The following is a 13,658-nucleotide window of genomic DNA, read 5'->3' on the forward strand; positions in this document are numbered from 1 at the left end:
GGGGTGGGAGGACTGGCCAGATGACCGCTAAAATGACTCTAAGATTTTATGAGCTTCTAATTCGAGGGAAGATAGAAGGGGAGAGTAGTGAGAGATGGAGCTGGGTTATACCATGTACTGCTAGAAATTTAAAAGGTAAGAGGTATGACCACATAAGAAGATTTTTTTAAACATGAATTTTTCCCTTAAAATAGGCCAGAGAGGGTGAACTTGATGGGCTACAGAAGAGAGACTTTGCCAATTTTTAGATTTTGCCTAGGGCTGGTCCTGGAGGGAGAGAGGCAGAGGTAAAATAAAGACTCCTGGGAGAGAGCAAGACTCCACCATTATTGAATGAATCGTCCAAAGAGGTCCTTTCAGGGGGAATCCACAAAGCCATTGGACTTTTATGCTAGAGTATAGATCAGAGGAATTATGAGAAAGGTCAAAAGCCAGACAGAACTAGGTATGAGAGGGTGAGGTGGAAAAAATGGCAATATTTTCTAGAGAATTCAGGCTGAGACGGGAACTCAGGCCTCCTGATGATGACCCAGGCCACTTCTGACTTCCCCCTTCTCTATCTGATTTACTCTCAAAGGGACAGTATCCTTCCTGGCTCTTAACATGTCTGTGATTATTTAAGAGTTGGAACCAGCTCAACTTGCAGATAGAAATCTAAGAAAGAAGGGTCAGGTTCAAATCTGATCTCTAAATAGCTAGCATTATATAGCACTTTGAGGTTTATAGAGCACATTATAACATCCCTGTGAGGTAAGGGCTATCATCATCCCCATTTTACAGATGGGGAAACTGAGGCTGAGAGTGGGTAAGTTACTTACCCACGATCACACAGCTGATACGCCTCTGTGGCATTCTTACAAATTGTACCACCAAGCTGTTTCATGTGTCAAAATAGGAGAACTGGACTTAAATCATAGGATTTTAGAGCCAGAAGGAACTTTAGAATGCTAGATTTGAGTTCAAATCTTGCTGCAGAGACTTACCAGCTGTGTGACCCTGGGCAAGTAACTGAATCATTCTCAACCTCAGTTTCCCCATCTGTAAAATGGGGATAATGATAGCACTTACCTCACAGGATTGTTATAAAGTACGTAAAGTCACACGACTAATAACATGACCGAGGTAGGACTTGCGCAAGCTTAGGTCTCCAAATTAATCGTTCTTTCTACTACTCTGCACTTATTCCCTGCCTCTAGATAGCACAGCCCTTCCTTTGCTAAAGGCATCACAAAGAGGAGAATTTCAAGGTCTAGGAACCCTGCGTTGCCCCTTTTCTTCTACATTTTCTTTAAGAAGGAGCTACTAAGTGCCAGGCTTTTATTGTATACATTTACAAGAGGCCAGAGTTGGAAGGGACCTTAGAAATCATTTAATTCAACTGCGTTTTCTTATAACTGAAGAAGCCAAGGCCCAGAGACTTGAGTGGGCTTCTCCAAGGTCACAGAGCTAATTAAAGCACAATTGTCCAGTGATCTTTTCATTCCGTCCTGCTGCCTCTTCTGAAGCCAATCAGGACATCAGGCAGCCTCTCTCTTCCCCCTTGATATGCAGAGGACCTGAGGAAAGGGGATGGATGGGAGGCCTGAAAGCACCATTATTGTTATTCTGGTTATACTACCTACAAAATCATGCATGGGGCAGCAAAGAATACCAAGACATCCAGGGCTAGAAACAGCTGGCTCAGGGCTTATTAAGAAGCCCCTTGCTCTACAGGGGAATGACATCTAGAGTCACTGAAGTATAATCAAGGATTTTATTACCAGGGCTGAATGGACGCCAAAGAAAAGCCTGCACTTAATCTGCTATGGAAAAGGTCTGCCAGACTAGAGGATGAGGATTGTAAATAAATTCACACATTCTGGACAGCCAAGCTCCTTCTTATGTGCCACTTGGAGACGCTAGGGCCATACCACCTGCCCCTCTCTCCTGCTATTGGACTTCCTTTATGGCCGTGTCAAGAGGAGAATGCATTTGCCCTTGGGGTTCCAAAGGGGGAAAGTCCTCCAGCTGGGCTCTGTGGGGGGGGGGGGGCAGATACAAGGGAGACCTGTGTCTGATTTCTTTGATTCAAATGACCCCTTTCTTTTCCTGAGTTAGAAGTCGGCTCTGATGTCAACAGCGGCTTCGGCTGCTGCCCCGTGGAGGCCTCTTTCCGAAGCTCAGGATGGGGGTTAGGACACAAAGTGAGTGTCCTGCCTGGACCGCCTTCTCTGTGGGTACCTAGGAGAAGAATGCTGAGTCTCCAGAGGGAGTAGGGAGAGGAAGTGGGGGAAAGATGCCAGCGGACTCACTTCTTGGCAAACCCACACTGGCTGGAGAGGCCATTATTTGCTTTCTGCAAAGGTCACGCTGTTCTGCTTGAGATTGGTGAGGAAGTAAAAAGAGTAGGGGGTGGGGGGCTGACTCAGTGGGCCAAGGCAGCAGCAGTAGCAGGAGATTGCATGCATCAATGGAAGATTTGTGTGGTGGCCCTGGGCTCCGTGACAGTAGGCCTGTCTCATGGAAACTCTGGGTTTGTGGACCAGCCAAGGGGCAAAACCAATTCCACCATCGAGGCACCGGAAAAATACTCCTTGTCGATCAAGTAAGTGGAACCGCTGGGAGCAGCCTCTTGGGTTCCTTGGGGCCAAGTCACTCCAGGGCTCCCGCAGTCCAGCAGAGATCAAAAGTTAAGATTGACATTGGATCCCAAGCACATTCTATTGTGTCCAGGCATGGGGTGTCTGATGGATGGACTCAGCTAACCATGGGATGACATCTGTTGTGCCAGGTCCAGGAGGACGAGAAGAAGGATGGGGGCGGGGGGGCGGCCCTTCCCAGAATGACTTTGGGTCTTATCTAAGGGGATCATGTTTCTGTTGCTTTGCAGGGAGGTTTTGCAGCTGCCAATTTTCTTTGTGTGGAGGTACCTCTATGGCTGATGGGCCAGGGTCTCTCTGTAGGACTGCAAATGATGTACAGTGAGCATTTGGGACATGCCACATGCCTGTGGTTTGCCTTGGTCCTGTACAGTGGGCCCACACTCAGCTAGATCAGTTTCCAGAGCAGACAGTGAGAGGCCTCACTTTTCAAGGGCTCCACCAGACACCAAGAGAAATGAAGTAAAACCAGTAGGAGGCAGGGCAGTCTAAGGAGATGGACAACACTGGACAGAGAGCCAAGATACCATGCTGCTCATCCTGACCCTTCATTAATTTGTTATATGATGTATTTACTTTCTCTGGGCCTTAGTTTTTCTTTATACAAAATGATGAGGGGCAAGGTAGAGAGGGGTTCTATCGTCCCTGCCTCTTTACCTAAGCCTCCTTATGGTATTTTAGGCTAAGTGAAATAACATAGAATGATACTGTACCAGATGTAAAGAAAATTGAGTTCTAGCCATGACTCTGCCATTAATTTATTTGAACGTGGACAAGCCATTCAAAACCTTTTTGGGCCTCAGTTTATGGCATGGATGCCTTCTCAGAATAATGTTTCTAAATGCATAAAATAAAATACATAGGATTACAAGAGAAATCTAAAGATAGCAAAAAATCAAGATGCCCCCTTTTTTTCTCCATCCAAATTCATGGAGCACCTAAAATCTTCATCCCTTAAATTAAGAACCCCATGACCTTGAAAGTGCCTTCAGCCTTATGATTCTGGTCTCATGGAAATCCCCAAGAAGAAGTCTAGAGTTCTTTGTCAGAAAGGTGCTACTATGGAGATTGTCCATAGTGGCATTGGCTGCCCACATGGCTCTGTGCCTCTTTAGAGATCCAGCTGTTTTAGCAGATTCTGGAGCAATTTATTTATAGTTTCTACCTTGTAGGAAGTTCTGTGCCCACAGGCCCCAGGGAAGAAAGTGGCAGGTGAGGGTGGGGGAGGGGGAGGGGGAGGAGGAGGAGGAGGGGAAGATGCAGAAGAGAAATGAGCCTTCACTACTTTCTTGATAACCTAATTTCCTTTGCCCCTCAGGGACGTGGCCTCATCGAGTGCCTTATTAGACTGTCTGCCTAGGTCTGTTAATGAGAAACTCTCCTTGAGCCAATAGCATTCAACTTCATGGGAAGAGCCCCTCATTAGAACCGCCAGTCTAAGGGGAAGCATGGACCTTGTCCACCCAGAAAGAGGCAATGGGGTTTAGTGGATAGAGTGCCAAACTTGGGCCAGTAGAATCCTGGGTTCAAATCTAACCTCTGACACTTATTAGTTGTGTGATCACAGGCAAATCACTTAACTCCCATAATCTTTCTGAGTCTCAGTTTCCCAATCTGTAAAATAGGGATTAAATTTGTAGTACTTATATCACAGGGTTCTTGTGAGGATTAATTAATGGGCTATGTAAAGCATTATATAAATGGCAGCTATTATTACTTTAAGAATAGTGGCAAAGAGAGCCAAGCTCAGAATCAAGATGACCTGAGCTCAAGTACTGCCCTCAACATAAACTGGCTATGTGACCCTTAGTAAGTCAATTAACCTACAGTCAACTTTCAAAGATAAGTTGCAATACAGTCGTCTATTAAGTTTTCTCACTAGAGATTCCCTAATAATCATAATAACAACAATAATAGTGATAATAGCTGGCATTTATTTATATAGTACTTTAAAGATTTATATATGATATTATTTGATCTCAACACAACTCTATGGGGTAGAAAATATTATTATCCCTATTTTTACAGATGAGGAAACTGGAGCTGACATAGGTTAAGTGACTTGCCCAAGGACACACTGCTTATAAGTGTCTAAGGCAGGACTTGCACTATTTCCAAGTCCATGACTTTACCTACTGTACCACCAGACTGCCTAACCTTAAACCAATGATGTCATAAGTCTGGACAAGAAAAACAATTACAGACTCTGGGATTCCCTAGAACCACAGACACTCTTTCACCAAGCAGAGCCTACCCCTTGAATGGGGTCTCTGAGGCTGGGAATTTGAAGAAATGATCTTTATCCTATTAATGGCTAATGAGTTACTGATATGGCTGACCACTGGTACATGAGGATGTTGATTCTGGAAACTGGTGGGTAGGGTTAGAGTGGGGGGAAATGATGATGGTGATGATAACAATAGCTTTAATTGAGGTAAGGAAAAGTCAGGGAGGGGCCAAGAATATGAGCTTCTGCTGAGACATCATGGTGGCTAATCATTCAGAGAAGCCAGGCCCAGAGGGTAGGTTAGATGGTAGACAGCCCAGGGAATTGTTCGGGCCATTTATGCCTATATCAAAGATATCTTAAGAATGTGCTGCTCATGCCCTTCAATTTATTTCATTTTTGCCTTTGCATCACCAATGCCTGGTTCATAGTAGGTACCTAATAAATGCTTGTTGATTGACTGATGAACAAAACAGAACCCATTTATAGCCCAGAAAAATTTCTTTCTTTCCCTTCATTGTTGGTAAACTCCTTTTCAAAAGTTCAAACTCTGATTCTAGTGTACTTAGGGGAAAAAGAAGGGGCATCTATCCCAAGGTTAGGTAGCAGCAAATCTCAAAGGGGCCATACCTTCCCCCTCCTCCCACCCCTACCTTAACTCTTGGGTAACACATAGAAATCATCTAGTAAACAGTAGAAAAGGAAGAAAATGTTAGGTGGGCCAGGATGAAGGAAAAGTTTTGATAGCTGGTTTACTTCCTGACCTAGGAGAAAGTATTTTCTGCCTGATGTCCTTTCTATACAGGCAGCTACAGGTGGAGAAGGAAAGGTTGACATTTTAGGCATTGTCTTACCATCTTCTGATGGCTGCAGACCTTTGGGCAAAAGGGCTGAGAATCCTGGCATTGAACAGCTAGAAGGGACCTTGATGGAGGTTTCATCATGACCTGATCCCCCCCACCCCTGGCATGCATCCCTCCCCCCCCCCAAAAAAACCCCTAAAACACACACACACACACACACACACACAATTAATATCTGACATCTGACAATGGAAGGAGTTCAACAGCAAAGGTGAGTCTGGATATATGGTACAAAATACTTAATCCTACTTACTGCAGGGCTGGGGGCTAGGGTTCCTACACTAGCTACCAGGTCCCAACATGGGTAGCGTTTCTAATGTGCTACGCTCTGAACTACCAACCTTAGGCAACCGTTGGGAAGAGGATGAGTAACTGCCAAATAAACCCCTTGGTATTTAAACGCTGGTTTGATTACATTGAGGGGAATGCTGCCCTCTGAGGACACAGTAAAGTGTGGGTTCACTTCTATGGCTATCATAGAGCCGATCAGAAGAAAGTCCATTCTCGTTCCCCCAACATCAGCATTATAACTTGCCCCACTCTAACACCCCATCTGGTGGCGGGCGTTTGCCAAGACAAACCCCTTCCCAGCCCCCCCTGCCCTACTCTTCTGGCTCCCTACAGACACCTAGTCCAGAAGTGGCCCAGATCCTTTAGTGTGGGGTTGAATGGTCTCAACAGGGAAGGCACCCTCTCTCCCCAGAGCGCCAGTGAGATGATGTGCGGGAGCCTGCTGAATGTGCGGTGCCACCTGAAAATTCCGCTTTTGTAGGTTAGCCAAGAGTACTTGTAGGACTGGGGAGGGTAAACGAGGACCTGGATCAAGCCTCCAGGCACTTTCTCCTGGGCTTGTCCAACTCAATGCCTTCCTTCAGGGCCGATGACCAATATGCTCATCCACGGCATCTGGGAATGCCACGTTTTAGTAGCTTCTGTTATGTTATGATTTTTCTGACAGGCTAACTCATAACTAGTCTAAGGGAGAACCAGGCCCACATCCTGACTATCCCTGTAACTACTATCCTCAGTCACAGCTCATTTCCTCCCCAAATCCTCCTTCTTTCCCCTTTATCTCAAGCCCTCCACGCTTCCCTTCTCCCCGCCCTCACACCAAAATCATCGGGAGAAGAGAAGAGGAAAGATTGGGACTCACGATCCAGAGGCACCTCGATGGCCCCCACGAGGCTGAAGAGCCAGAGGATGAAGGTCGCATGGATCCAGAGAAGTGGCCACACAGCCATCCTGGGTGCTGGGCCCTGATCCCAGCTCCCCTTTCCTCCGGGCCTCGCCGTCTCCTGCTGTTGCTTGAGCTGGACTGCCTGGAGAGGGCTCAGCTGTAAAAGGAGACACATCCATAAGTGACTATGTGTCACCCCTCCCCTCCCACCAGAGTGGGGAGGGGCACCAAGAATCCCCTCTTTTCTTGGGCTGGTACCAGGAAGCACAGCATCCTCACGCTGAATGGCCATGGAAACAAGCACCGGCCCAGAGAAGAAATCAGGCATCCAGCCTGCTGAGACAGCACTATCTGTTGCTTCTTCTTTTGGTGTTGGTTTACTTGGAGCTCTGTGCCTTAGGGAGGAGAACAGGGGCCCTTAAGGGTGTTTGAGCTAAGAGGTGAAAGGGGGAAGAGATGAGTAAGCAGAAGAAGGAAAAAGAACTCAAAATGTCAGCTGGCTCAGGCTGGTACAAACTTGAATGTGAAATGAGGTGGTTTTTTTTTTTTTTTTTTGGCCAATGAGCAGAGGCTTCTGCAAATGCTCTGACCAGCTGCGGTAGGTATTCTTTGGAGCTCCCTTTAGGAAGTTTGGTAGCTCTATGCTGAATCAGGGAACTAGCATGAGCACAGCAATTCACCTTGGTGGCTGGATATAGGCAACCCTCCCAGCAGTTCAATATTCCAGTTCCTAGACCCTAGAGCCATCCTCAGGCTAGGTGAAGCTAGGTCTGGGGCACAGGGTAACCCCTGGAATGGATGTACTAGGGAATCCCTTTCCCCTTACCACTTTGAACCCATCTAACTTGCTGCTGCACTATGGTGGGACAAGAAGGAGCAGCTCCCCATGCATCTGTCTCTCAAAGGGTAACCTTTCTCCCATTCCTATTCCTCTTGGCAGCTACCCGGTGCTGAAGCCTACAGATTGCCCTTCCCTTTATACCCACCACTTCCCCTGGCATCCCCCAAAGAGTCAATGGCACAGGAGAGGCAAAAGAGAGGGAAGGAGGGCATCAAAGGCCCAGCTGGGTTTCTGGGCCTCACCTGTTGACAGTGAGGTAGGAAGGAAACCCTAGACTTGGAATCAGAAGACCTGAGTTAGACTCATGGGTCTGCCAACTCACACTACCCATGCGGCTTTGGACCACTCCAACACTGGGCATCGGTTTTCTCTTCCATAAAGCGAGGAGAGTGCCAGTAAGTTCTCCTCCAGCTCTAAATCTGTGATTCTATGTCCACAGACTGCCTATGTGGTGGAAAGAGAAGTCCTGCTTCTGATTCAATCTGGCCAAATGACCCTAAAAGCCTCCAGGCAACTTCAGACCACCATAAGCTACAGAGCTGGTGCTGATCTTCATCTAGAAGGAGACACCAAGGAATCACAGGTGTGGTCTCCCTGCCTCTCCCAAAAAAGGCCCTTCTAGGAAACCTAGATTCTGATCTTCTGGATTAGGATAGAACATAGTTAGAGAGAAGAGGAATCTCAGATGTGATCTAGTCCAACGATCCTCATTTTATGAGGACCCAGGGAGGTAAGAGGCAAGTACCTGGGGTCAAACAACTACTCAGAGGTGGGATTTGAACCCAAGTCCTCTGACTCAAGAGTCAGTGCACTTTTGGCTGTGTCAAGCTGTTTCCTTCCAAAGAGGTTGATGGTTAGTGTAATGGGATCACAGAATGGACCTCTGTCATCATCCAGTGCACGCCTCTCACTTTATAGATGAGGACATAGCCCTGCAGAGACTACATGATCTGCTCTTACTCACAGAGATAGCAAAATAGAAGGGAAAGGAATGAACATTTATACACCACCTACTATGTGCCAAGCACTATGCTAAGCATTTTTTACAAGTATCATCTTATTGATCCTCACAATGACCCTGAGAGGCAGGTACAATTATTATCCTCATTTTACACATGAGGAAACTGAGGCAAACAGTGGTTAAGTGACTTTCCCAGGGTCACACAGCTAATAAGTATCTGAAGTCACATTTGAATTTGAATCTCTCAGGACTACAGGTCCAGCTCCCTACCCACTGAGCTCTGGAGATCAGGAGGGCTTACTTATTCAGATTTGGGCCTGACTGGCTGGTCATTCACTCCTTCCTAAGTGCAATATAAATGCTTATTATTATTGTTGTTGTTGTTGTTGTTGGAAGTCTGGCAAAAGCCGCAACTGTCAATCACCCTAGGGAGGACTCTTGCAGTATAGAACTTTTTAAACTCTGCACAGCTCTGGACGGCCACCAGGGAGCACAGGAGTTTAGGAGTCATCAGTCTGGCCAACTCAATCCAGATGGTTCCCTGAAGGTGAGGAGGAGGTGCCAAATTTTGAGTCACAGGCTGATAGGTGCCTTAGAGGTCACCTCTGATTGGAGGGTGGCAGGCAGAGAGCTCCTAGATCCTCCAATTAGGGCAAGCACTCAGGCCAATCAACTCTTCATTCCCACAGCTACACTCCCCAGGACTCCAATCATTCGCTCCCCCATGTACCTTCTTCCCTGCACTCCCCTACTTTGCAGCTTCCTTCTGTGTGCTGTCTTCCTCTGTTAGATTGCAAATTCCACGAGGGTAGGGACTGTCTTTTGCTTTTCTTTGCATCCCCAAGACAGTGTCTGGCACACAGTAGGCCCTTAATAAATGTTTATTCACTGACTGACCTAGTCCGGGTCATCATTTTACAAATGAGAGACTTACTCAAAGTCATACAGGTGGTGTTCACCAGGCAGTTATTTGGGAAAGCATGAAGTGAGTGACAAATCACCAAAGCAGGAAATGTTGGTCTGAAGGTCATTTGTCCAATCCTCCCAACTGTCAGGTCAGAAACAGAGCCCTAAGTGGTCTTCTAATAACACCCTTCTCCGGAAGAAAAGTCAACATTTGCCTGAATTCTGAGCTAACATCCTTCTGGACCTACCTACACAGCTGTATCCTGTGTCCCAGGTTAGAAGAACCTTTGGAAAAGACTTAGAGGGAGTAAGGGAAGAAAGTGGGGAGAAAGATGCAACTCAAGTGTGAGCTTTGGGGGTGGAGAAGAGAACCAAAGTTTAAATCTTGGTTCTGTCCTTGTATGAAGACACTGCCATGGGGGTACAGACAGGGGAGGTGTGTCTTGTTTGGGGAGCCCTTGGCAAAAACCAGAATCCTGGAATTGTTTACAGAGAAACACGTGAACAAGAGTCAAAGTGAAGTCCAATTGTTTCTATCTTTTTGGTCTTAAGTAGTTGGAGAGGGCAAGCAGGGAAGCTTCCCTGTTACTTTCCTGACACAGAGGAGATCATATTTAGCTCTTCAGTTATCTCAAGTACTACTTTCTTCTACTCTACTCTAGAGATAAGTAAGATCTTAAAAGTCATTCCATACATTTTTTTTTTTACAGATGAGGAAACTGGGTTCCAGAGAGGTAAAGGGACTCAGGTCCCTGGCAGAGCTGAAGCCATAACATAGACCCTGTGATGCCCACCTGACTATTGACTGATGGATTATAGGCCTCTGTCTGGCCCTCCCACCTTATTATGCTATGTGCTGTCATACAGGGTTGAAAGGTTTAAGAATAAGTCAGGGGAGCAACCTGAATGTGGCAACTACCAAGTCCATGAGAATGGCAGTTTGGAAATAGCCATGACACTCAAAGAGTCCCAGGGCATCTCTACTTGGGTGGCCCCACTACCTAAGTAAAGAGGAGAAGCAAATCTACCTAAAAGTAAATTACAAACTCCCAAAGTGGCAGCAGAAGTGAGATGAGGAGACTATGTGGGAGCATGTCCCCAAGGAATGGACTTTTGCCATCATCTAGGCCACCCTTCTTACTTTCCGGATGAGGAAATATGGCCATAGAGGTTAAGTGACCTTTCTGAACTCACAGAGATAGCAAAATATAAGGGAAAAAGGGGAATAAGCATTTATGTAGTATCTACTATGTACCAGGTACTATGCTAATAGCTTTTTACAAATATTATCTCGTTTGATCTTCACCACAGTACTACAAAGAGAGTGTTATTATCCTCACTTTTGTACAGATTGCCATTGATTCCTATTTATCCTAGTGTGGATTATCTCTTCTTAGACTGGTTACTTCAAATGTTCAATTCCATAATATTTTCCTTTTGCATCCCAGCACATCTTGGCCCCTTGCCTTGGCTGATGTTGTAGGTTCTGGGAATGAAGACTCATTATGGTACTAGCTTAGGCCAAATAGTTCCTAGCTGACACTATTCTAGATTGATTCGGCTTCAGCCTCCATCTGGATGGTGGAAATCAGGGAAAGGAAGTGGATCCTTTGGAAACGACTTGGCATTCTGGTGAAGCATCCTTGGGCAAGGGGGAGTAAGCGTGAGGAGTGAGTCAAGGGTTGGGGAGAGGGTAGGAAGGTGTTTTGGATTCCAGTTAGTTCTACATTTTACTGTGCTGCAGTGTTAAAGGACAGCAGCGTTAAAGGGAGGAGAACTGTGTTTTATTTAGGGGTCCTTGATGAAAACTGGAACCCTGGACTGTTTATGAAAGAGAAACATTTGGATAAGAGTCAGATAAGCCTCATTACTCATGAAATTTTCAGCTCATAGTGTTTTTAAACAGTGGTACAGTAGGTAGAAGGGAGTAGAGTCCTTAATAACTTACTAGAACACAAGGATGTCCAAGTGTTCAGCAGCCTCTTATCCCAACCCCATTCTTCCACGGGGCACAAAATCTGCCATTCAGAAGGGGCTTTTAGAGAGCTAGCCTAACTCCTCTCACCCACAGCTCTCTCATCATCTTACACAGAAGGAAGCCTAATCCCAGGGAAGTTACATGACTTGTCCAAGGTTAAACAGTCCCTCAGTGACAGACCTGGGACCAACACAGTACTTAAAAAAAAAAAAACCAATACTGCATGGTATCCCTATGAACAAGAATGTTCCAAAGTACACCTGTAATTTTAAAGAGAAAGAAATCTGGTCTCTGAGCTAGACATGCAGAAGTAGCACAGTGGATAGAGGGCTGTACTGGGAGTCAGGAAGACCTAAGTTCAAATCTCACCTCAGATACTTACTACTTGTGTGACTCCGGGCAAGTCACTTAACCTCTGTCTGCCTTAGTTTCCTTATCTATAAAATGGAGATAATATAGTATCTGCCCCAGGGTTGTTGTAAGGATAAGATAATATTTGTAAAAATTGTTAGGCAACAAACATTTATTAAGCACCTGCTATTTGCCAGGCACTTGCTAAGTGCAAAAGGATACACAGAAAGGTAAAAGGCAGTTCCTGCTCTCAAGAAGCCCCTAGTCTAATGGGGGAGACACTGTACAAACAATTGTGTACAAACAAGCTATAATCCAGGATAAACTGGAAATAATCTGCAATCTTTAAAGCACTACATAAGTGCTAGTGATGATAATGATGATGAGGAGGAGGAGGAGGAGGAAGAGGAGGCTCTCTCATAGATAAAGAAGAGAGTGGATTCCTTGGACATTAGCTCTTGGACTCTGGGCTATGGATGCTTGTAACATCTCCCTAGGAATGAGTCAGTTGTACTCAGAACAAAGGCAAGTCTGACTCAATTCTTTCTTGCTCTGAGGGACTTTCAAACTGGTCCAGTTGCAATGAGAAATAGAAAAACCATAAAATCATAAGGGTCCCCGAGTTAGGTGGTGTCCCCTCCCTGAGAAGACTGTGAAGAGGTCCAGCCTAGAGAATGGGGTGTGTCCCTGTTCCCTCATTCCCTCGTGACTATAACTCAGCTCACCAGAGAAGGGAGGGGCAACCTAGGTGGAAAACGTCATTTAGCCAAAGAAACAAAGCTCACCTTTCAATCTGAGCCCCAGCTCTACCACCATCTTCCCCTGTGGCTTTGGCTAAGTGTCCATCTTCTGGGTCTCTCGGAATCTCTTCTGAATAAGAGAGTCCTCCCTATCTACTGCCATGATTCAGGGATGGTGATTGTGGCACAGAACAGTGCCCCTATCAATGGAAGTGACAGTCTCCCTGTACTCTGCTCTCCTCAAACCAACAACAGTATGATTATTTCCAGGGCTGGGTGCTACATTTTGGGAGGCCCATGAACAAAATGGAAGCAGGCAGAGCTGACAGATATCAGGAAACTAGGTCACATCAAGGAACCAGAGATGTTTAGCCTAGAGAAGATAACGGTGGAGGAAGGGAAGAGGAAGACACATGATACACATGTAGAGCTGTCATAAAGAAGACTTAGTCCATATTGCTTCAGAGGATAGAACCAGTACTAATGCCCTCCTCAGATATCTCATTTTTCACTCGAAGCACTCATTTTGAATTTCTCTGGCTTCTCCACCATACTCCCAGTAAACTCATCATGGAGAAATCTCACCATTTTGAAAGACCCAATCTGCTTCATTATTGACACCTCAACATTGCCCTCTGCCCCTCTGACAGGGGTGGGGGCAGGTGGTGGAACCATAAGCTCCCCCATTTAAGGAGACGGAGCGTGACCCCCCTCAAACATCTCATTTCCTACCCTGCTGTACTTGTTTTGGACCAATGTCTCTGACTAGGCCCCTGTGCTGTTCTCCCCTTTTCTGCTTTCTTTTGTGTATCTTTTCCCATTAGATTGTAAACTCCTTGAGGATGTGGACTGTCTTTCATTGCATCCCCAGCACTTAGCACAGTGCCTGGCACATACTAGGCACTTAATAAATATTTACTGACTACTGACTAATGGGAAGAGGAGGATTTACAGGGAAGTAGATTGGAGAGCTTA

The 13,658-nt window shown here is 45.9% G+C and overlaps 1 protein-coding gene across 9 annotated transcripts in view; it reads right to left on the reverse strand.

The window, feature by feature from the left end:
- Positions 1–13,658, reverse strand: part of NFASC (neurofascin) — a 248,089-nt gene that overhangs the window by 95,912 nt on the left and 138,519 nt on the right. For 5 of the 9 annotated variants that reach the window (XM_027871164.1, XM_027871171.1, XM_027871163.1 and 2 more), the window contains exon 1: positions 6,883–7,051. In XM_027871164.1, the coding sequence (XP_027726965.1) occupies positions 6,883–6,970 (88 nt within the window). In that variant the 5' untranslated portion in view covers positions 6,971–7,051. Of the gene's footprint in view, positions 1–6,882; positions 7,064–13,658 lie in introns of those variants that run through there. The other 4 variants (XM_027871166.1, XM_027871168.1, XM_027871169.1 and 1 more) reach the window with 1 other exon arrangement.

This window comes from Vombatus ursinus, unplaced genomic scaffold, assembly GCF_900497805.2.
Source record: "Vombatus ursinus unplaced genomic scaffold, bare-nosed wombat genome assembly UNPS02014798.1, whole genome shotgun sequence".
Lineage (NCBI taxonomy): Eukaryota > Metazoa > Chordata > Mammalia > Diprotodontia > Vombatidae > Vombatus > Vombatus ursinus.